The sequence below is a fragment of the Psammomys obesus genome, unplaced genomic scaffold (genome assembly GCF_907164565.1).
Source record: "Psammomys obesus unplaced genomic scaffold, mPsaObe1.curated_primary_1811, whole genome shotgun sequence".
NCBI classification, from domain to species: Eukaryota; Metazoa; Chordata; class Mammalia; order Rodentia; family Muridae; genus Psammomys; species Psammomys obesus.
Genome location: NW_026592666.1, coordinates 9902547 through 9925220, shown reverse-complemented (window position 1 = coordinate 9925220; position 22674 = coordinate 9902547). Strand labels below are relative to the sequence as shown.

At 47.0% G+C, this 22674-nt stretch overlaps 1 protein-coding gene across 1 annotated transcript; it reads right to left on the bottom strand.

The window, feature by feature from the left end:
- Positions 1 to 1528: 1528 nt before the first annotated feature.
- Positions 1529 to 14971, bottom strand: Kcne2 (potassium voltage-gated channel subfamily E regulatory subunit 2). The gene is made up of 3 exons (XM_055614893.1): positions 14921 to 14971; positions 5359 to 5479; positions 1529 to 3062 (listed from the first exon to the last, which is right to left on the bottom strand). Exon 3 carries the CDS (start codon positions 3042 to 3044, stop codon positions 2673 to 2675), a length of 372 nt encoding a protein of 123 aa, XP_055470868.1. The 5' UTR covers positions 3045 to 3062; positions 5359 to 5479; positions 14921 to 14971; the 3' UTR covers positions 1529 to 2672.
- Between the last annotated feature and the right edge of the window lie 7703 nt (positions 14972 to 22674).

Below are 22674 nucleotides of genomic sequence, written 5' to 3'. Positions count from 1 at the left end.
AAAGTACCCACTACGACTTAGCCCTGCAAGGTGCACTACCCAGCAGTCTTAACGTTTGCATTTCAGAGAGAGATTTCTAGATGCTAGAAAAGAATTATTCTTGTAGGGTTCCAGTGTTTGCATTCCTAAGAGACACTTCTAGATGGTAGGAGGATTATCCCTCAAAGGGAAAGCAAGCTTGTAACCGCACACTTTCTCCTTGCTCTGAGAGGGTTCAGTAGCTGCCTGCCTGCTTAGGCTGCGCAGTAGTCAGTTCCTCTGAGCATGGCTGATTTTTCTCAGGCAATTACTTCAAGGGGTGGGATAACTGCTTTGAGCTGTTAGAAATTTTTTTTGATGTTTGTTCAAGTCTCTTAGGATATGAAGGTCAATACATAATTTGTACCAAGAATATACATTATTTTCTGGCCAACTTGGGGCCTAGTCAGGAGGAAGGTTCAGGCTTCCTTGACTGAAACTGATAAAAAAGAAAATCCATTACCAGGATAGAAACCGTGGCTGGACACAGGGTCTGGCTTTTCTGGGTCTGGGCTCTCTAGGATGTCTGTGTCAGTGTGCAACAGAATTTTAAGCTTCTGGTCTAAGGAAGGAGGCTACTTAAAGCACGTGTGTTCTTGGGATATTAATGAATTTCTCTAACACTATTTAGTTTCTCTGGCAGCAAAGTGCAAAAGTGTTGTAGGAAGCAGATGTGTTATGTTTATTGTATCTCCTTTGATAACTCTAGAGAGACAAACACTGTAGTTGGCTTTGTGGTTTGTGGCCACCAAAACTCCCCCAATATCTTGAATGTGGAGGAGGCATTTAAGAGGTCCCCTCCCCCCACTGAAGAAATGTGTGGCCTTTTGTGGAGGGAGTTTGACCTCATTGGGCTAGATTAACTGCCAGGAAACACATGTGTCTGCTGTTTGGCTACACATGCCAGCTTGGCCTTTCTTGTATGAGGCCCTCGCCAGGAACCTCAGCTGCTGGTACCCAAGCTCTCAGAGTTCCTAGCTGCTAGAACCACAAACTCAAATAAACCTCTACCAATTATCCAGTCAGGTGCTGTCTTATGGGAACAGAAATGGTCTTCTTTGAAGCTTGTCTTTGCAGTCCAAGGCATGAGGTCCCACTCATAATCGCTGTGCCCTGGCCATGGCAGAGGAACGACATGGGGTATGAAGCACACGAGGATGAGGACCAGCATGTCTCTCACGGGCCTGGACATCCTACTGTCAGCTCTCATGTCCCCATTGTCATGTCTCGGCTCTGACTGTATCTACTTCCCATTGCCCTCTTGTTCACATTCTAGTGCACAGCAGACGCCCTCCCCCAGGGTGCGAGCTTCCCCGCAGCCCTCTCCCCCCTCTGTACCCTGTGAGTTTCTCCAGCTCGAGAGATCTTAATCTCCTCCCTTCCCCCGTCCCAGGCCAGCAAACCAAGTGGAGAAGCGCCTCGAAGCTGGATTGATCTGGGTAGATTGCAGTTTTCTCACCTATAGGGTGGCTGCCAAGACGCCCTTCAGCTCTGGCACGATGCTGTGTGCTCCATGGTGCAAAATATTCATTTTATTTTTTAAGGATAGATTACTTTGTATGTACACACATAACATGATGTTTTGAAGCACATGCACACTATGGAATGACTAACGTGTCATCTCATGAAGTTATTACTCTGTGGTAAGGACACTTAACATCCACGCACTTAGTTTTTAAGAACAACAGGCATTGTAATTGATCTAGTTCTAGACAGTTCTAGGCTGGCTTGGACCCTCAGCTAGCTCCTCCCACCTCAGCTTCCTGGGGGTTGGGGTTATGAGTGTGCACCCCCGGGCCCCATTAAAATTTGTAACCTTTGGCCAACATCTCTCCAGCAACCCCACTGTGGTGCAAAGAATTCAGCAGCCACTGTCTAGCTTGCAGCAAGCATCTAATGGGGTGTTCTGTAGCTTCATTTTGTTGAACATGTGTGAAAATAAGCTATTGTAAATAGGATCTAAAATTAAGTATAAAGTGTGACAGGAAGAAATGCCATACTTTTTAAAGTAAGAGAACTCTTAAAGTTTAAATTTCTGTAAAAAATTAAAAATACATCTGGGTTACACTAGCCAGTTCTTAAATATTTGATGTCGCTGGTGTGGCTTATCTGTTCTTTCAGTATCTATTATGTCCTGATGTCCAAAATCAGCTAAGTACCAGGAGAGCAATGAATGTAAAAATAACCCCACACCTCTGTCCATTCATCACCCTAGACTCTGTGCTGACAAATCAGTAAATGCTTGCCTGTCAGTTCAGCAAGCCCATGATAGATTTAAACCCCAGCTTCCAAATAGCGCATTTGACTTTTCTGTAAATTGAATTTGCTACATGCAAACTAACATTTCATGGGAGAGAAGGTTGAAGGATTTGTACATCTCTGCCTTCTGTTCCCACCGCCCCTGCCCCGGCCCTTTGCTTCATGTTTGCTTCTATTCCCATGGTTGAAATAGACTTAAATGACATTTACATCGCATAGCAAGTGAAAAAGAGATCTTCCACACAGAGTGCCATCCCCGACAGGCTGGGAGCCAGGGATGGAAATGTCACCTGTGTCCACTGGCCAGCCAGGCCACACAAGAAGTCGCTTTCTTCTGAGCAAGGACAAGTGGGGCTGTGGGTGGCAGCAGCGCCTTCCCAGCTGGGCCCTCGCTGTCAGGGAGACACCGTGAACCCCGTTGCCCCTACGTTCTCATGGACGGTGGCCTTAGAGTCTTCCACATGCAAGACCTGACTTTTGTACTTCTCCTGCCAGTCCTCCACGATGTACTGATGGTACGGGTCCTGAGAGTGCTCCCGGCGCTTCGACTTCACGGTGCTCACCAGGATGGCCACCACGATGAAGGAGAACATGCCGACCATCACCATGAGGTACAGGATGACGTAGTAGAAGTTCTCAGCGTCGACCTTGGCCTGGAGGGCCTGCTCCTCCGCCGTGGTATTTCTTCTCCAGTTGTCCATGTAAGTAATGAAAATCTTCTTGAAGACATCCTCCAGCGTCTGGGTCAAATTGGCGAATGCAGTCATGTTTCTCCCTTGTTAGAACTAAATAATAAGGCAGATTAGTAAGGGTAAGGCCCTTCCTCCATTTGGCTGCCTCAGGGAGGCAGGAAGACGGATGCAAGTATAGAGAACACAATTTCTAAACCCAGCTAGTGATGGATTGAATTCAAAAGTGGGTAGTCTTCAAATTAAACACATCCATTTTCATTCATTTTTGAATGTACTGTTACAATAAAATGTAACAGAAGACATAAAGCCATATAAAGGGATTTATACATCATATATGCACAAATTAAGATTGGGAAAGACTAGAAGGAAGTTGGTCAAAATGTGTACATATATGCATGTATATATAACCATCTATATTGCTTTTGGTGATTTCCTTGAACATTGAATGCTCATCAATCAGCTTACATTTCTTTTCTGCTGAAAAACACCGGTGACCTCTTAGCCACTAGCAAATGTACCCATGTATGTATGTACATAATAATGACATGCACCCAGCATGCTTGCGGTGGGCATTTTGCATTTACAAATGTGGAGATTTAGATGCAGCACTGAACCAAAAGTTTACAAAGACAGATTTTTTTTTTTAAAATATGTTCAATGTCCTGGGCTTATCAGGTGTACCCAACCTGTGGCCCAAGATAGCTACGGATGCAGCCTCAGCTTCAAAGCAGAAAGCTATTTAAAACATTATGAAATTATGTGGTGTGGTGTGTGTGTGTGTGTGTGTGTGTGTGTGTGTGTGTGTGTGTATGTGGGGGGGCACATGTACTTTGGTAGTATGTGTGTATATTTGTTGCAATTTATGAGCTTTTCTTTGTAACTACTTAATTACCCAGTTCTGGTGTGTGAACTTCGTTGATAACATTTGTGACAATGTGAAAAGGCTGGTTGTGACTGTTAGACAGATTTTGTACACACACACATTACAGAAAGAGTGTTTTAGAAGTGATACCAAAAAAAAATCAGCCAAGCTTTCCCCTCAGCCCTCCAGCCCCTCTGTCTCTTTCATCCTCACTGCCCAGCGCGGGCAGCACTGTCTCTCTGAAGCACTGTGTGACCCTCCTCAAAACATCCCTTAGGCTGCATGAGCCCTTCACTCTGCACAAGGACAACCTCTTTAGAAGAGGGAAGCAGAGCTTTGCGGTCACATCACATCACAGCATGCGGGACCTTCCTGCTGTTCTTAAAATAACTCCCTAATTCCTTAACAAGGTTTGCCTGGCCTGACCCATTTCCAGCTGGCCCACCTCTGCGCCTGTCCTTACGACATGAGGGGTAAGGCTTACATGCAGCCAACCAGGCTCGCCCACATCTCCTCAGAGCCAGTTCTTGTCTGAGAACATTCCAGTCTAGCCTTGCTGCCCACTGTGGCCTGCTCTCCCACCTGCACTGCTTGGTTCTCAAGGTCCCACCTTGTGAGTGGCCTTGAACGTGGAGTAGTCCTCGCCTTCGTGGACAGCCTGTGCCAGGCATCCTCACCTGGAGAAGACTGCCCACAAACTTCCTGACATTCTCCCATGAAACACATCTTCCCAAATTGCCCTCACTGAGAATCCTCTTCCCAATACATATTTTTCATCTGACTTTTTAAAAAGATATATTTATTTTAATTCTATGTGTGTGGGTGTTTTGCCTACATGCGTGTCTAGGCACAGAGTGTGTGACTGGTGCCTCAGAAGGCCAGAAGAAGATGTGGTATCCCTTGGAACTGGAATTTTAGACACTTGTGAGCCACCATGTGTGTGCTGGGAACTGAATTTGGGTCCTGTGCAGGAGCAACTCTTAACCACTAAACCACTACACCCCTTCATCTGACATCTTAACCTACGTTTTCAAAGGTCTATAAGATCTCTCTCTCTCTCTCTCTCTCTCTCTCTCTCTCTCTCTCTCTCCTTCCTTCTCCCTACCACTCAAAGCCTGGTATGCTCAAAAGAAAGTTAGCAAACACATGAAATCGCATGTACACACCAAGCACACTTCCGAAGAGGTGTGACAGAGATGTGCGTTATCACTTTAAGTAAGGATGTTTGCTGTGAAAGAGTATAACCTAAATTATTTTTCTCCATAAAGTTTATGTATGCATATAGGAAGCTCTAAGTTCTGTTTCAGGGGACAGCCTGCAGGTATCTTGGGGTGAGAGATTTCAGCAGGACGTTCTGCTGGAGCCACCAGGGTCTGCTTCCTGTGGACACAGTTGTCAGCCCCTGGACTCGAGTGGCCCACCCTGCCCATTATTTGCTCAGCTCTTCACTGTTAAGCAGATCACAAGTGCGTTTTTGTTCAGATTTAATCAGAGGCATGAAAGGGCCCGTGGGGATTAAATAAATACCTGAGCGCGGACCTCTGCCCAGGCTGAGAACGTAGAGTCTGAGGAGCTCACAGTTTGAACACCAAGGATATGGCTTGGCTGGAAAGTCTAGTGCTTCATGACTACAGGAGAACTCAAATTACTGCAAGAGAGCAATTTCATTGACAAAGATTATGTTAAAGCATATTCACATTCTAAGCAGAATGCACTATGGAAGGAAAAGGGAGTATTGGGACAAAGGGTGGTCAGAGAGAGGGAGAGGGCCGCTGTAAAGGAGAACAAACCAAAGCTAACTGTGTAGGGAGACCTCACACATTCACACCAGCTTTCAATAGGAAAGTTGACTAGTTAAGTGAATGTTGTGCACATTCATTTGAACTGCACGAAATCGCCGTCTCTGTAGGTCTAACGCTCAGCATCACGTGGTCCCACCTAACGGGAGCTGTATTTCTACCAAATGGTTCTTAAATCTTAGAGCAGGATGGACTCCTGGGGAGTACAAGGCCAGCCTGCTCTTTGGTAGGAAGCCATGTGACCCAGGCCAGTGCCCAGTACTCAGTCTGTCCAACTGGAGGCCACATATTCCTCCTGTGTCTGGTTGGCTCATGAAGGACAAAGCTTGGAGACCCGGCTTTGAGCTTGCACTCTTCCGTTGGTTGTGCTCTGCCTCTGGGCCACTGGACGGTCCCTTAGTTCCAGATATTTCCTACCACAAATAGCTGCTGTGACCTGACAAGGACAATCTGGACACTACAAGCAAAGTCACATATATGTGTCCCCCATGACCGAAGCTTTCTTTGCTCCAAATATGATAGAGCATGGCCATTATCCAAGCCTATAACAGACAGCAGAGTCTTGTATTTTTATGTCAAGAATAGAAAAAGATGTTATTACCTACAATTGGCATGAATCCTTCATTTACAAAAGCACTTCCAACATTTTCCTCTAAAGACAATTATTGAAGAAAGGAGCAAGGATCACTTAGGAAGTAAGGGAGGGGAGAGAGAGGGAAGGAGATGGGTATGAACAAGACCGCATGCGTAGAATTTTGTTTTGTTTTGTTTTGTATTAGTTTTCTTTAAAAGGGGGTGAGGAAGCTATGTAATTTCTTAAAAAAGAAAAGGTGCATAATAAAACTTACCTATGCAGTATATGAGCAATGCAAGGGGCCTTCAGAAAGCCAGGCTCAGCCCTTCTTACTGGTATAAGCTCTCGAGGACTGTATAATAAATCCAGCAGGCTGGCCCTTTCAGCTTGAGCTCGGTAAGCCCTTGCTGCCTGGAGTCTGCAATCCTGGGCTTTTACCAATCCAAATGTTTAATCTTATGTGGAAAGTTAAATACTGGCTGGCAGCTGGGAATTAACCTTGATGCCTTTGCAGGGGTAGGGCGTGGAGTTGCCCGGGTGGAGCAGGCTGTGCATGAAGTGGCTAAGTTTTCTCTGTGTGGCTGTCATGTGAACCTTCCCTGGGGAAATGTGGACTGACACCTGCTCACTCCAGGAAGGGCACCAATGACAGACAAAAGCAACGATCCCATCCAAAGCCATCTTGGTGAACCGATGAGTTTATAAGCGTAACTCATGGGACCATGGATGAGAGGTTCCTTACAGGAGTGTTGGCATCCCCCAGATGGCTGGACAATTAAAAAGTCTCACCCATGTGAGGCTGCATAGGTGGAGTCTTTCCCCCCGACCCCCTGTAGATACTTTAGAACCTCCTGGGTTACATACATCTGGGAGAGGAGGGACATGGAATAGAGTGAGTGAGAACCTCAGGTGAGGTCCAGCAAGCTTCCCTGATACCTATAAGGAAAGGGCCATAGGCACCAGCAGCCATCTTGTTGAGCGTCTCTCAGAGGTAGTTACATCTATTCTGATTAAGATGGTGGCAGCTGTTGTGCTTAGAGCATTCCACCCTAGGGATCCACTGTGTTCTCCTGCATCAGATAAGAATACAGTCCCTCGAAGACTACTCACAGGCCAATGTGATCTAGGCCATCCCTTCTTTGAGACTCTTTCCCCAGATAATACTAGGTTGTGCCAAGTTTACAGTTAAAGCTGACCTTGGCGCGGGGTGTCAGGGCAGTGACCCTCAGAGCACTGGGGCTTACTGAGGCATGAGCATCGCCATGTGTCAGGAGCTTCTCCAAGGGTTTACTATATTAATGCCATATTGCCATTGTCACAACCCGGTACACAATACACTGTGAAAGCAACAGCTGAGGAATCTAGACACAGGGAGGTGAAAAGAGCCAGATGAGCCAAATCCGTGCCCACATTCGAAAAGGGCCAAGCAAAATCACTTAAGGGCTACATAGCTGGTCGTTACCACGTGATATAACAGGTATGCCATGTTATGTCATGGCTAGGCGAAACAAAGGGCTAACTTTGTTTTCCAGGTGGATTCTCCCCATCGGACGATTCTCCAAAGGGCATGGTTTGGGGCCTGCTGGGTGTTAGAGGAAGGTGATATTACACCTGCTTCCCAGGATTCCATTTGGTTCCTAATTTTCTTCATTACATAAGACAAAGCAAACCCAACCACACAAGGATAACCAGTTTGATAAAGGACCAGTTGAGCTATGGGCACCTCCACAGCAATGGAAGCCAGATGTTCAAATGAGGATTCACTAGGTGGTTGTGCACCTGTTGGTTCTTTGTAAATCAGCCTTGAAGGTCTAAATTTCATGGTCACAGTGAGGCTCTCAGAAAAGGGCAAGTCTGGTAACTGAAGTCAGTTCTGGAAGAAGGTCTGTCATGAAGGTCAAGGGGTCTTGGAGGCTGATAGCCTAGGTAAGCAAACTCCTCAGCACCTCCACCTTTGTCTTTTTTAGCTATGAGATGAGGCGCCAAGAGTCCTTAGCTGGATTGTCATTAAATGAGAAAATGAAGATTATGCACTTAGCACATCACTTGGCACATAGTAGGGCAGCAAATTCTGTAGACACATCAACTTTTACCATTGTGAGAAAGAAGCACAAGGCATGCCAATGAAAAGTCACCATCCAGAAAAGAATGTTCTGGAACCAGGTGAGCTACTGCTCTTTAGTCATTTAGTTTAGCATCTCTCTTATCCACACCCCACTAGAAAATTCAGAAGACAGACTAAAACTATGATATGACAGGAAACACCGGGAAATGGTCACAGAAGCAGGGTGCAAATATGGCCTCAGTATCAGGGGCCAAAGAAACTGGAGGGGCAAGAGTTGTGGGATGTATCCAGGCAGGCCGCAGTTTCCATCACTGCAACAGGCTCACTCGCCATTGCCTCTGGTAGAGGCAAGATGCATTAACACAGCGTTCTCTTTGAAAGTCCAACTCAGCCTATGACTTTCCCAGTCCCTGCCTGTGTGTGGCACATGTTCTTGAAACCCGGACCATTGCATTTGGATTTAAAACAAAACTCTCTCAACAGAGAACTGTAGGAGGCTTTAATTCTAATCACAACTGCCTGCTATGTTCCCTGGGCTGTTTCTTAGGGTGACTCCGTGGATACCAACCAACAGACAAGTCCCTCTCCCAGGATGTGATGGCCAAAGACAAGCAGCAGAAGACACAGAAAGGTACACTGGGGGATCCTCAAATCAGCCAGTGCCTCCTTAATACATACAAACCCTGGTATGAGATAGTCTACATTGGTCCTACCTTTAAAAATTATGTTGATATGTTGTTGGGTAGATTTATGCAGTACCAAATGACATGATTTTCATAAAGCGTGGAATTATTACTCAGGCAAATTAACCTATCACTTCTAATACTTAACATATTTTGGGAAGAGAGTGTTTGAGATTTACCCTCTTAGCAATGCTGAAATACACAATACCCAATTATTATCTGTATATCATGCTGTTCCACAGATCCCAAAAACTTATTCAAAATAATTGATTCTGGGACAAATATTGCCTTTTGTTATTGTTTGTCCTCTTGCTTTAAAGGGACATTTTGTACACTCAAAAACAGTACAGCAACAACATAATTTTTTTTCAAGGATGGACACACACACACGCCCCTGTTCCCTCAACCCCTGCTTTAGAAATTTCTCGTCATTAGTTTTCAGCATCATCACTATCATATATTGAAATGTGACATTTTACAATAATTCTGTCTGCAGTTTTTTGATATTTCTTTAAAGCAATTCTGGAAACATCTTAATCATATTCTTCCAATATTGGTTATACTTTAGTTCTTTCCTTACAGCCCCCACAAGCCTTTAGATACCCCTCACAAGTACTGCCTTCCCTCAAGAAAACATCATGTGTCTTGAGCACAGTGTATAAACATGCCTATTGAATGATAGTGAATTCACAGCACCTGGGTGACCCAGAACAGCACGTCTGAGGACTGTCTGGGCTTTGGGATCATGAACCAGTCTGATATCTAGTTATAAAGAGCAGCTGCCAGGAGACTGTTGCAGGATATTTTATCCCATTGTGAACCCAGAAATCGTGTTCTGTAAAACCCTGTGTCTTGTTTGGTGTGGTTGAGCCTTATCACACACCTTTAATCAAAGAACTTTCTGGTTTTTTTTTTTGTTTTGTTTTTTTTGTTTTGTTTTGTTTTTTGTTTTTTTTTTTGTAAACAGGTGATTATGGTGTGGTTCAGCCAGCCCTAACACACCTTTAATCCAAGAGCTTTCTGTACACAAGATTTAATAAAGTTAACCCTAGGTCAAGGGGTGAAGCAGGGATTAATGAGTAGGAGGGACTTGAGTTGAGGGATATTTAAGACAGTATAGAGAAGTAGAAAAGACTTTTTAGCTTAAGCTCTCTCTTTAGCTTTATCGTTAGCTCCTTAGCTCCCTGGTTTTGGGGCTTTGCCCTAACAAGCCTTTGGCCTTGGGCTATTTTTTTTTTTTTTTTTGGGCGGGGGGCTTTCTTCCTAGGCTGTCAGTTGAGCAACAATCTTTTGGGGTTTTGGTCAGCTGGGTGCTTTCTCTGCCTCTCTGAGCTATCAGGTTTTCACCCCAGCATCTGGCTCCTGGGTCTTGATTGGTAAAATAGAATGACTGGGATTTCCATTTTGTGTATAACAATGGGAAACAAGGCACCTTCTCTCAAATCTTGCTGTTTCTGTTTTACTTTCTCCTTTTTTTCCTAAACCTACCTCTTTCTATTTCATCCAGAAAGCAAGTGGCCACAGGGGCCTGCTGTCCCTACCTACAAGTTCCCAGTGGCCACAGTCAACTTTATTGTCTCTCCAGCCTGGCTGATCAGGCTGTCTGGAGCAGGTTACCCTTTGCAAGGTCTAAGCTCAGAGGCTGTGTTTTTCAGAATGGCCACACTGTGTCCCCACAGGACTGCCAAGTGTGTGCCGCACAGAAGACAACAGTCAAAGTCAGCCTCTATAAAGAGCAGCCTTGTCACACCCTCTGGGTGCCCTGTGCTGGCTTCATACTGTCTCATCTAACTGCTAACAGCCCACAGCAAGACTTTAGAGTGCCCCCACTCCCAGAAGAGTGATGGATACCCTCAGAAACTTCCTGAGGGTAATTTTAGACTCATAAAAACGTTGAGTCCCATGTACTATCCACTCAGCTTCCTGTGGTGATTGTCTCTCATTACTATGCAGAACACAAGAAGTAGGTGACTGCAAGAAAAACACGGACTGCAGTCAGATCTCACTCCTTTTACGTGTGTGTGTGTGTGTGTGTGTGTGTGTGTGTGTGTGTGTGGTGTATGTGTGCGTTTCATAGGCAGATTCAAAATACCACCAGCATATACAGAGGCAAGGCAGATCTCTTTGAGGCCAGCATGGGCTACAAAGTGAATCCAGGACAGCCAAGGCTCCATAGAGAAACCCTGTCTTGAAAAAATGAAAAAAGGAGTGCCACCACAATTCCACTTTCCGTGTGTTACCTGGGAGCAGGGGGAGCATGCACATATGCTTTCATTTCTCTGAACAATGTTGAAGAGTGTAAATAAATTTCATCGCACCAGGTGCGTGTTTGGATTTATAAGCTGGTATGAGGCTAAAGATCAGGGAATCTCCAGCATTTGTGCCATTTAACTTTCTAATTAGCCATACACACAAATTCCAGTTGCTCCAAATTCTCCCGGCAGAGCTTTGATTCCCATTGCCTTTAGCTATGAGCTGCCGGGACTCTGGATATTAGAACCCCACGGGGCCTCAGAGATGATCCACTCTGAGCCCGAAGTCTTGCAGGAAGCATCCAGGATGTCAAGAGCGAGCCTGGCTGCCATGACCCCAGCAGGTCAGTCTTCTGTTATTTTCATTCCCCTTTCTCTCTGCCGAAAGGCAGGCAGAACTATACAGCCTCTAGAGTTGTGACAAAGGTTGGACAGGACCTAAGCACCTTCCAAAGCCTCAGAAAACAAGTCTTCCCAGGAAATCTGACCCTGTGCCCTGAAGCCAGGAGCCAGGCTGCAGCCACACACTTAGACCTCAGCAGGCCCTGGGGGTTGAAGCCACACTGCATTATCTGCTTTGAAGAAATTACTTATGGCCCAGGTTCAAATCCAGTCAGAATCTGCAGCCTGCAGCCTGTTGGTCCTGTCAGCAGGTCTTGCCACTCTTTAATCCTTTTGGTGACTGAATGTTTGTAGAGTGCCAGGCACTTCAGAAGGCTTTGGTCCCTGCAATTAGGGCCAGAGAATGCCACCCGACCAATGAGAAAGAAAATCCCCCCAAATCAGATTTCCTGACTCAAGGTCTTGGGATGGTGATCTGGTCTAGGTCATTCCTTCGCACAGATCCTGAGTGCACAATCTGTGAAAAGCTGCCTCTGTGATTCAAGCAGGTTTTCTCTCATTCCTGGGTTTAAATGTGCAACTTGATCCTCTTTCTGGGGTTTGTGTTTGAGTATCTGCCACCAGGGGGTGCCAGAGAAGTGACTTAGTCACAGATAGCCTAAGAATCATTTTACTGATTCTACTACCAGTGTCCAAGCTTGGGGTTCAATTCTAGCATTTCTGGCAGAGAGATCTTTATCAAAATAACAGACCTCCCTGCTTTCACTAAGGGTCAGCGATGCTGTCTGCTTTTCTCTGAAGGGCCATACTTTACATTAAAAAATGTAAAGAAAGCCAATGTTTTCCAGCTGTTTTACACTAACACAGGTGTTCCTGAGACACAGAAAGTATCCGAAATCCATACTAACTTTGAGTGACCTAAAAGCCACTCAGTTTCCCGTGCAGATAAATTTAAGTCATAAAGTAGCGTTTAACGTTAGGCTTGTTTGATAGTCTTTGAAGGGCTGCAGCATTGTTTGTTGCTCTGAGTGGCAGAGCACAAAGTTTACTAATTTCCTTGTCTCCTTCCGTATGGAAGAGAACATCCACTCCTTCCTCCTCCAGGGCTGTAACAGGAGAAGAAAACAGTGGCTTGTGGGTTGCTGGTGGGCAACGTCTCATGATTCTTTTTCCTGATTTGAAAGTTTCCTGTACAGGAAATTCTGCCCCTAGTCTTTGGATTTCAGATATGCTGTTTGCCTGGTAACTTTCACATGTGGGATCCTAATGGGTCCCTTGGTCTCCGTGGGATGATTTGTAATCTTAGCGTTAAGCCTGAGCGAAAACACCTGTGTTGATTGAAGCTTAAGAGGTTAAGATTCAGCTTCAATCTCAGTAACAAGCTTCAGGTTGAGATGGATTCAGCCTCAGGCCTACCACTCACTCACTTTCAGCAAAGCTAAACGTAAAATTCATCTCCTTCTGCACCCAAAACCCATCTAAGTGATTCTTAATATGGCTACTTTTCACCAGTGTTTTGATACCAGCAAATTGTGTCTTGTTCTCACAAGGCCATGTAGGAGAACAGAGCATCTAATCTGAAGAGATATTCCTTCATGGCTATCAGATGAATGCCCCTCTTCTCCTCAAGGCCACCACCACTGACCTTACACAAGAGGTTTCAGGATCTAGCTTTGAAGGTTAAGAAAGTTCCTTAGAGGGAGAAGAAACGAGGCCACCATGAGATGTCACAATGTCCCCCAGCTTTGGCTCAGAGAGGGAGGTCAGTGTCCAACAGATTTTGGAAGCTGCCTCAACCTCCAGACTTTCTTGCTATGCTCCTGGGGATCACATCAGCCTCAAAGTTGTTTTTCCTTAGGATTTCTATTTCTATTTACAAGAAGCCTTCATTCAGGAATAGTCTCATGTTTGCACCAGACCCTCAGACTTGAAGATGAAGTTGTGGTGACTGGGGTAGGGGAAAAGAATTTGTCTGAGGGATTGTACTCTATTCCCAAATAAGTTCTGTCTCTCTCTCCCAGCCAGACTCACTATAAAAGGGAAAACTGGACAACTGGGCAGTGGGAAAGGAAGGGAGCTGTGCTGGCAACTGGGAGAGGCGGACACCGCACTGTTTACAAATTCCTGCAGCCAGCCCTGGAATCCAGATGCTGACTGTTTATGTGACAGAAATAGACCCCAATGCCGTGGGGCTAAGGTGGCTACTGGGAGTTGGGTCCCCGTGGGGAGACATTTGCTGCAACTGAGGTCAGAGGAGACAGATGCCCTGGGGCTCCAGGGCAGGTAGCTTTTCTCAGGCCAGTCTTCTGGTTGGGGTCTTTCATAGGACAGGCATGGCTATAAGTGGGAGAGCTGAAGACCCACGCCAGCATCTTCTTCATTGTCAGTCTCAAAGGATAGAGTTAGTTCTTCAACCCAGAGGGGCATGACCTGCCAGCCACAGTACTGTCCCCGCCCAGCAGGCGGCATCAAAGAGTCCGAGCCAGCCAGTGTTCAGTATAAGGCTTCTCTCCACAGCTCCACCTGGAGAAGACTCGGCCCAACACGTGGTTCTCATCACTGCCTGGTTGATACGGAGGTCTGAATGTTCGAGAGTCAGGAGCTGTGTCAGCCGATCAAACATTTTCCCCCAGATCCTGGCCCCAAGCTCCTTTCCTCACAGCCCTTGCTCCCCAGCCCTGAATGGATGCTCTTCCTAAGGCATCTCATGAGATGCAGACGAGATACTTTCTCTCTTCAAGAACTCTCCAGCTGTCCCCATCTGAAAGAAGCTGGGCCAGTGGTCACCTAGCTCTACATCTGTCCCCTCCGCCCAGCGTCACCTGTGATTTTGAAGTCAGAGATGTGTTTCATCTGCTCAAGCCTTGCCCTGGACACAGCACCTAGCACACCAAGGCAAGCTGTTAACAGGAAAACAGCATCAAGAGACAAGGGTGTGAGCCAAGCTTTTGTGTCTCCATTTGGGGTGTTTTCTATCACTATAACAAAACTCCTAAGGCTGGATAGCTTTAAAAAGCAAATAGGTTTATAGAGCTCAAATTTCAAGGGCCAGAAACAGCTCAAAGTGGATGGAGTCACAATAGCAAAGACTGTATTACCAGGCTGAAATCCGGGGAGATCTGAGAAGGCACCAGCAGTAACCTCCAACTGGGCCCTGCTTCTTAAAGGCTCCACTGTCTCTATACTACCAGGCTGAGGATCAAGCCTCTTACACAGGAACTGTGGTGGGACCCATGCCACATCCAAACCATGCGCATAGCTCCTTACGTCACTAGGGAAACCAGCGCTCTCTCGTACTGAAGCACGGCCTGAAGCCTCCTGGCCAGATCCGCATGCCTGGATCCTTGGGCCTCTCTGCTGTAAGAGCTACATACCTCAGGGACCAAGGCACACTGTGTCTTCTCTCGAACCTCCTGCCCCTCCGTAAACATGCTTTGCCTGGACAGACTCACCAGTCAGGTCTTCACTTAAATGCTGTCTCCCAGGGACAGCTGCCCACACAGCGGCTCCTTCTGTCTAGACACACAGAGCTGCTTACCCATGGAGAGGGGTGCTACGTGTAATAGCGCCTGATGCCTTGTGGGTACTCACGTCCCTGGCAGGAAGCACCTGCAGGTAGTGTGTACCCTGCGTCACCTCTGCAGCTTGTGCAGTGCCGGGCTGCTCTGTCTTCCGCTTCCCTGCCTGATTCCTGGAGGGCAAGGAAGCCATCTGCTCCCTCCATCCTCCCAGTGCCTGGCAAGGACTGTATTACACTAACGAGTGGATTAATGAACACACCAGAGGAGGGCTGGCGGAACACAGGACAGCTGGAATATGCGTCACCTTGAGAGGGCACCAAGCTTGAGCTCCATCAGGCCCCACAAGACCCTCCAGGAGAGAGATGAAGACCCAGGCCCTCCAGGAGAGAGATGACCTCCAGCCGCTTCACGGGACCTTGAGGGAAAGGAGGGCCACAGGTAAAACAGGACCATTTGCAGCTGTGTGTTGTCTTCTCTTTGGAGAAGTGAACAAAGCCTGTGGGTGTGAATGCAAGGAGGACAGTTCCTGATGCTCAGATCCCTGATCTCAGATGCAGAGCTGAGGACAAACAGGCCACTCTTGGATGCCAAACTCACGGTGCAAAGGAGGCCAACTATGGCTGCCAGGATCAGCTCAGGCACACACTGAGTCCTTATTCACTGTCCCATGGCCACGGTCCTTTCCACCCACCCACCTACCCCATTTGCCCCCAGCAGAAGACAGAACTTTCTGTATGGGGGCTTGAGGCAAGCCTGCACATAATTAACTGTAATAATTGGCAGGTGGGTCACTGGCTCCTGGCTTTCAATCCACCAGCGGCTCATGAAGAAACAAAAAAACCTTGGATGTGCCACAGCTCATGTTTATAGCTTGGGCTCAGAGAAGCTTTAGCCTTTCATGACCAGAAACAAACTGTGGGCAGCAGCTGTCCTGGGCAAACAAGAGACCCAGAGTAGCCTGGAAGCAAGGCAAGCCATGGTCAGCTTGCTCCCTGGAGAAAGGAGGAAGCAGTCACCTGGCCCGTCGCTCTTCCTGGGAGTGCAGAGATGGAGGAGAAAGGAGGCTTGCCCAGATGTTCTCAGCCAACATCTAACAGAATCTACTGCCCTCATGTCAGCTACACCCCAGTTGTGTTTATTCCAGCCGTGGCTGATCAACAGTGTGTTATCTTTTCTACTGAGGTTAAGAATCCTTCGCACGAAACTCCAGGAAGCCATAACAAGTAGATAGGAGTTGATTTGAGAGCTAAGAAGAGCTCACCACTTTCAGAAGAAGCCAAAACATGTCATCTGAGAGTGATTAATAAGGAGAAAAATGAAGCAAGACTTACTTAGGACCATGGTACTGAGGCCAGTTACTGACAGAGGGGTCACTGTGCCCTTCCAGAAACTGGGTTTCTCTCACGATAGATAACTTTTTGAGGAGGGACCGCTGCATGGGACTTCAAGAGAGACCCAGCCATGGTGGCCAGACTCTTCTGCTTGTCTGGGTTGGAAATCTAAAGCCTGTTCTCCCATGGAGGTGGGAGGTGTGTGTTTGCCTTGTTTACCACACTGCTAATTCTCAGCAGATTAAGTGTATGGGGAACCCGTGTCTAGCTGGGCCTGGGGCATCTTCACTGAGGCTCATATCTTGGAGTGGAACTGTAAGGCCACCTAATGACTCTGTGCTAATATAAGATCACGGCACGATTTCCCACAGTGAATTTACTATTTCATATTCCCACCGGCCATATGTGAGGCTTTAATTTTTCCAAATCATCCATGCAAACATGTTAGCTGCTCCCTCTTTTTAGTGATGACCATTTTAAGGATGGTGCGTGGTATCTCATTTTTTTTAAATTATTACACTTACTTAGCTATCTATTAACGTGCTCCCTGTGTTTGTGTATGTGGGTCACAGGACAACTTGCCAGAACTGGTTTTCTCCTCCAGCTTGTGGGGTCTGAGGTCAGAATTCAGGGCCTTGGGCTTTGGTGGCAGATGCCTGATACCTACCATCTCACTGGCCCATCATAGTGATTTCGATCTGCATTTTGCTAACTAGGAATGACTTTGAGCATCATTTTATGAGCTTTGTCAGCCATTCAGTCTCTTTGAGGAAATGCCAACTCAAGTCTTTTGCTGTTTTTAAGGTGAGCTGTTCATCTTGGTGTTGTTTTCACCGTGGAATTGAGATCACTTGCTAGCCAGTGGAGTCAGGGGTGAGTCAAAAGGACATTGAAGTGAATTCAGTAAAATTATTATATGCAGGAAATAAATAAAATTCCTTTATTTTGTGCTAAAAATTCTTTGTCCTTTCTTCTGGGTCTCTACTGCTGCTTAGGGATTTTAAAGGTTAATTTTAATCTGAAATGCTTTATGACTTAGACCCCAAAGCCTAAACATAACTCCCAGGCATGCTTGGTCTTTCTAGGAAACCCAAAGCAAACACAAAATCTAAATATCTCTGAGCTTTCTCTTCCTGCCTCTTCCATACTTCCCTGAAAGTATGTGGTGGCAGCAGCAGTAGCTTTGCAACCTCAGGGCACAGGAAACATCCTTGGCATGGTAATTTGTGATGACTTCTGACTCCTGTGGGCTCCTGGGCCATGGCCTCATCTGCTGGCTAAACCATGCCATAAGGGAGACAGTCACCAAAGGCTGTGGCTTTGTGATCAGGTTTCTCCTGGCTGTTAGAACCTACCAGCTCCTGGTGTCTTGGCCTTTTGACAGAGATCTTGCTGTGACTTCTTCTGGATCCTTCTCATGGAGAACACACCTGAGTTCATTTAAGCCTATTTTCACCATAAGGAAGTTCCGGAACACCAAAGCATCAAGGCCTCCTGGCTGAGCCAGTCTACATCAGCCAGTCTGTTTGGATGACCTACCTTCCCATGTCAGGCAACCACAATATCCTCCCAGAACCCCCAAAGGGAAGCAAGCAGAAGGACATCATGCTGTGGCTCAGAGGAAAGAGAATTCAGGAAGTGGTAACTAAAGCAGTCTTTGGAAATGAGTGTCAGAACCCCACACCGAGTTTCTTTCATCTCTACAGCACCAGATGTCATGGTGAAGATGGTTGGTACTCGGCAGTCAGGACGAAGGATGAAAGCTGTGAGGAGCTAATGTTCCTGACTGGCTGTTTCTTTCTGATCTAGAAGGACTGGATGCCTGCTGTGGTTTAACCATGTCCTTACTAGCAGTGCGTGTTGAAGACAATCCTCAGCAGCAAGGTGGAAGGAGTTGGACCTCATGGGAGGTACATAGACCACGAGGATTCCATGCTTCTAAGTGGATTCATGACAATAACCAAAGAAGCAGGACCTTCAAAGCTGATCGCTCTTGGTTTCTTTTACCATGTTGTGCCTGCTGCCACATTGAGGCGCAGTGAGAGGCCTTTGCCTCTTTGTTTCCCCTTAGTCTTAGACTTCTCAGACTTTTAGAGCTGCAGCCAAGGGGCCGCCTTGAAGTTTATCCTCCCCTCTTTCTCCCTCCCTTCATCTTCCTCAAAATTTAACCCTTGATCCTATGTAGAACCCAAAGCACAGACGCTGCCCTGCTCAACCCTGCTCAGAACCGTAAAAGAGGGTTGACCACTCGGCTCATTGCCGGTCCTGGTGAGAAGAAGCGTTTGTGCCCTTCTCTTCCTGTTATTCTCTATTGCCCAACGGAACTGTGCCCCAGTACTCCTGCCAGGAGAATGCAGAGTTGGGAGCACTTCAGAATCTCCATGTTGAGGGGACCAAGCAAGTCTCAGTCTATGCAGGGCAGGCCCTGTTGGAGTAGAAGAGACATAAGTGACTGGAAAACACAGGGGACAAGAAAATTCAATAGGACCTTTAGAGTCTGAGGAAGGCCTTACTGGAATGGGAAGAGACATGATTTTTATGTGGAAAACTTAAGATTTAAGATGGTAGTCACTTTTGAACAATGAGTTTTAAGACACTGAGTGAAAGAAATACCTCTAGTATAGAAAACATGAAGCGATGAAAACAGGAAGGGTGAGAGATGAGTGATAAAATGGAAGGCAAAGAGACAGACAGACACACACACACACACACACACACACACACACACACAGACTGCAGACAGAGAAAAAGATGCTGACAAAGAGCGTGAGCCTGTGAGTTAACTTCTAATCACGGTGCCTTCACTGTCCTGGGATGCTGGGGTATGATCACAGGTATGTGCCACTGTGCCTGGCTCATGCCATGCTGGGAGTCAAACCAAGGAATTTGTTCATGCTAGGCGAATACTTTATCCATGGAGTCACATCTCCCTAACCCCAGGACTCTCTCTCAAAAAAAAAAAAAAAAAAAAAGCCATCCATACAGGTGTAACCTGATGAAATTTCAAAATTCTACGGTTAAGAATATTGTTTAACAGGATGGGAGAGAACCAAGGGGTCTGAGGTAAATGGGCCCTCTGCACATGCTCTTCTTCTTATAGTTGTACAGAGCCATGTAAAAATAACTGCTCATTCTTTCTAAATCAGTGAAGAAAAGTATTTTAATGTCCCTCCAATTCTTACTTGTCTATGGCACCCCCTTAACCCAGAGGCTCTCTTCTTCCATGGATCTATCCCTCCTGCAGGATTCCCGGCAGCTAGAGTGACTCTGGCTTTGCTCTGATTCTGGACTGTCGTGTTGAGATATGGATGAAAAGGAAGCAGGCTCCTCCCCTCTCTGTCAGGCCTTGGCGAATCACTGGCTGATGATTTTCAGGGGACATGAGTTTGGGAAAGCCTACCTGGAGTTCCCAAGGGGGTGGCCTGGTACTGAAAACTGGTTTCCATGCCAAACCCAGGATGGAGTCCCTTGTGGCTGAGCTGAGGCCCTCCGGAACACAAATGGGTTATGGATTCCCCGACCGAGCCCAAGCCCACCTCCCTCTGCTTGAACTCACTGCCCTCACACCCACCTTTCTCTTCCTCAGCCACGCTCTAATTGAGGACTCACTCTCTTATCTGAGGGACATCCCAGTATCTGGACATTGCCACACCTCTTGGGTTTATTTCTAAAGACAATGCAAAGCAGACAGCAAAGACAGGCCACCTTGAAGGAGTATCACCAAAGTGAGCTAGGGATTGCCTTAGAGAAAGAACAGGAGAAAGCAGGCTGAAGGGAAAACCCTCTCCCTTCTCTGACAGGAGAGGAGTTGTGGCTAAAGGGGGCTTTGAGGAATCCATACAGACAAGGGGAAGGCTGCTGCCTTGGGATACTGGCCTACAGGCACCACATGGCCACCTTATTGGACAGAGTGAGCTCTCCAGGGCTCAGTGTTGCTGAGACCTGATGCATTTGCCTATCTGAGAGTGCTTCCTGGGAGCATATTTATGGTTTCCCCAGGTCCTCCAGAACACTGGGTGGCACTAGAGACATCTTTAGCACAAGGTAACCACTATCCATGCCTTGCCATTTTCCCATCTATCCTGCCTTGACATTCCAATGCTGACCTTCTTGAGACCCGCTCCACCTGTCTCCTCAGACCTAGCCTTGGGCTTGAGAGTTTTCCCTCGGCTTCTTCTCAGTTTCAGAGGTTAAGAAACAAGGACATGGTTCATGTGGCCTTCCTGGTCCCCTGAGCTATGTAGGAGAGCTGGGCCAGAACCCCAGAGATGTAAATGAGGAAATGTCAAGGCACTCTTGGGGAGACTCAGGTCACTTTGCCAACACTGGCCAAGAATCTGAGCCAAAGGGCATGAAGATGCAGGCTTCCTGTGGACAGTGTCTCCAAGGGTTTGGGGAGGAGAGAGCCAGCTTTCTGTGTAGCCTGGCACTGGCCTAACAGGCCTGCAAGGACTGGCAAATGGACAAGAATGGATTTCTTCATTCTGAGGACCCATGTTTGTCTTTCTGCAGAATTTCAAGAGCTCAGCAATGTGTCCATTTCAAAATAATGATTACAATGGTCTGTCTTTGCTAAGATACAGACACTGGAATCTATATCAAAGTACAGTAGAACAAAACATCCTAAGAGAACACAATTTTGTGTGGTGACTGGGACAGAAAGAATGGAATCTTGTCTAGGAATTCTCAAAAGGTGCAAGGACCTCACACACCCTCCACGAGGACAGGATATAAAGACATAAGTGGAAGAATTGATGAAGGAAATGACCAGAGCTTCATGTTTTGCAAAATGGGGTGTTTTGGCTTGTTCTGGTCATCAGACAATGAAAGGCATAGCATTTGGAGATTCAATTACCTCCCCGATGCTGAAGACTACTTGAATATATTTGGTTCCTGAAATGTCCCAATGAAGCAAGAGAGAAAATAGGACAAAAGGCCTTGGCAGAAACTAAGCCTTTCTCACAGATGTGGCAATGAAAGATGAATCTCAGAGCACCCCCTACCCTGGCCACCCCCTTCCCCCAGGGGGCCCTGGAAGGATGCAGGAAACAGGGCCCAGCAGCAGCTTGGGAACAGGAAGAACCCATGCCCCTCCCTGTGTTGATGCGGTTATAAGGTACACCATGTTTGTCTCACTGAGAAAGAAACACTGATAAAAGTTAATCCTTTCTGATCGAGGGCACCAGGCACTTATCTGCCTCTTTCCCTTCTCTTAGAAAAGTGCCAACTTCCCAGCCATGCATTGGCATCCCTGGCAAAAACAGCCTTATTTTCCCACCTGAACCAACAGGAAACAAAGCCAGTGGAGAAATTTGCCTATTGGGATCTCAGAGCTTTGAATACCATCAGTCATGTGGAAAGTGCTGAGCTGAGCTTGGCAGTGTCCCCTAAAACCTCCATACAAACAAGAAAAGGATGCCTAGAGCCCTCAAGCCTGTGTGGAGTGGGACCGCTCACTGAAAAGCCAGACACCGGCCTCCTCCGGGGCCCTAATGAGGACCAGGTGACGGAGGATGCATGTGATCACATGAGTCCCTTGAGTGTGAGAATTCTGCTGAGCCTGGAAGGAGCACGTCTACGAACAAGCAAGTCCTCCTGTCCAGGAGCTGCAAGGGCTGGAAGGGGGGCAAGGCTGGGGCTTTGTGTGCCATCAGTTACTTGTGGCTCTCAGAGGGCCGAGGAAGCTTGGACATACAACTTCTGAGCATCTGGAAAAGTCTCTGGCTAGCATCTGAGTCCTCTGGATGAATCAAGGTCACTCAGACCAACCACGCCAGGCCAGATGGAGGCTTCAGGGTGTGAGGATCATCTGCTGGCTCATCTCAGCTCTCCTGCCTCTGCCTGTCTTCTTCCCGGGCCATGCCGTCCACCCGTTTCACAACAGCTTAGGGTCTGTCCTCCCTGCTGGATGCAGCGGAGAAAAGGACCCAGCACGACTCTATTCATGCTGTGGAGATGGCTCAGCTGGTCAACTGCTTGCTACACAGCGTGAGACCTGAGTCTGAGACCCAGACCGAATATGAAAAGCACAGCATAGTAGTGTGTGCTTTTCATTCCAGGGCTAGAGAGACGGGTGGACCCCAAGGGCTCTTGGGTCAACCTAGCCTAAACACTGCACTCCACATCCCAGTGATAGACTTTCTCAAACCTAAGGTGAGCTGAGGTCCTAAGGAGCAGCACCCCATGACGTCTCTCTGGCTCCCACACCCATGTGTACACCAGCACACACACACACACACACACACACACACACACACACACACAATTTGTGATAGA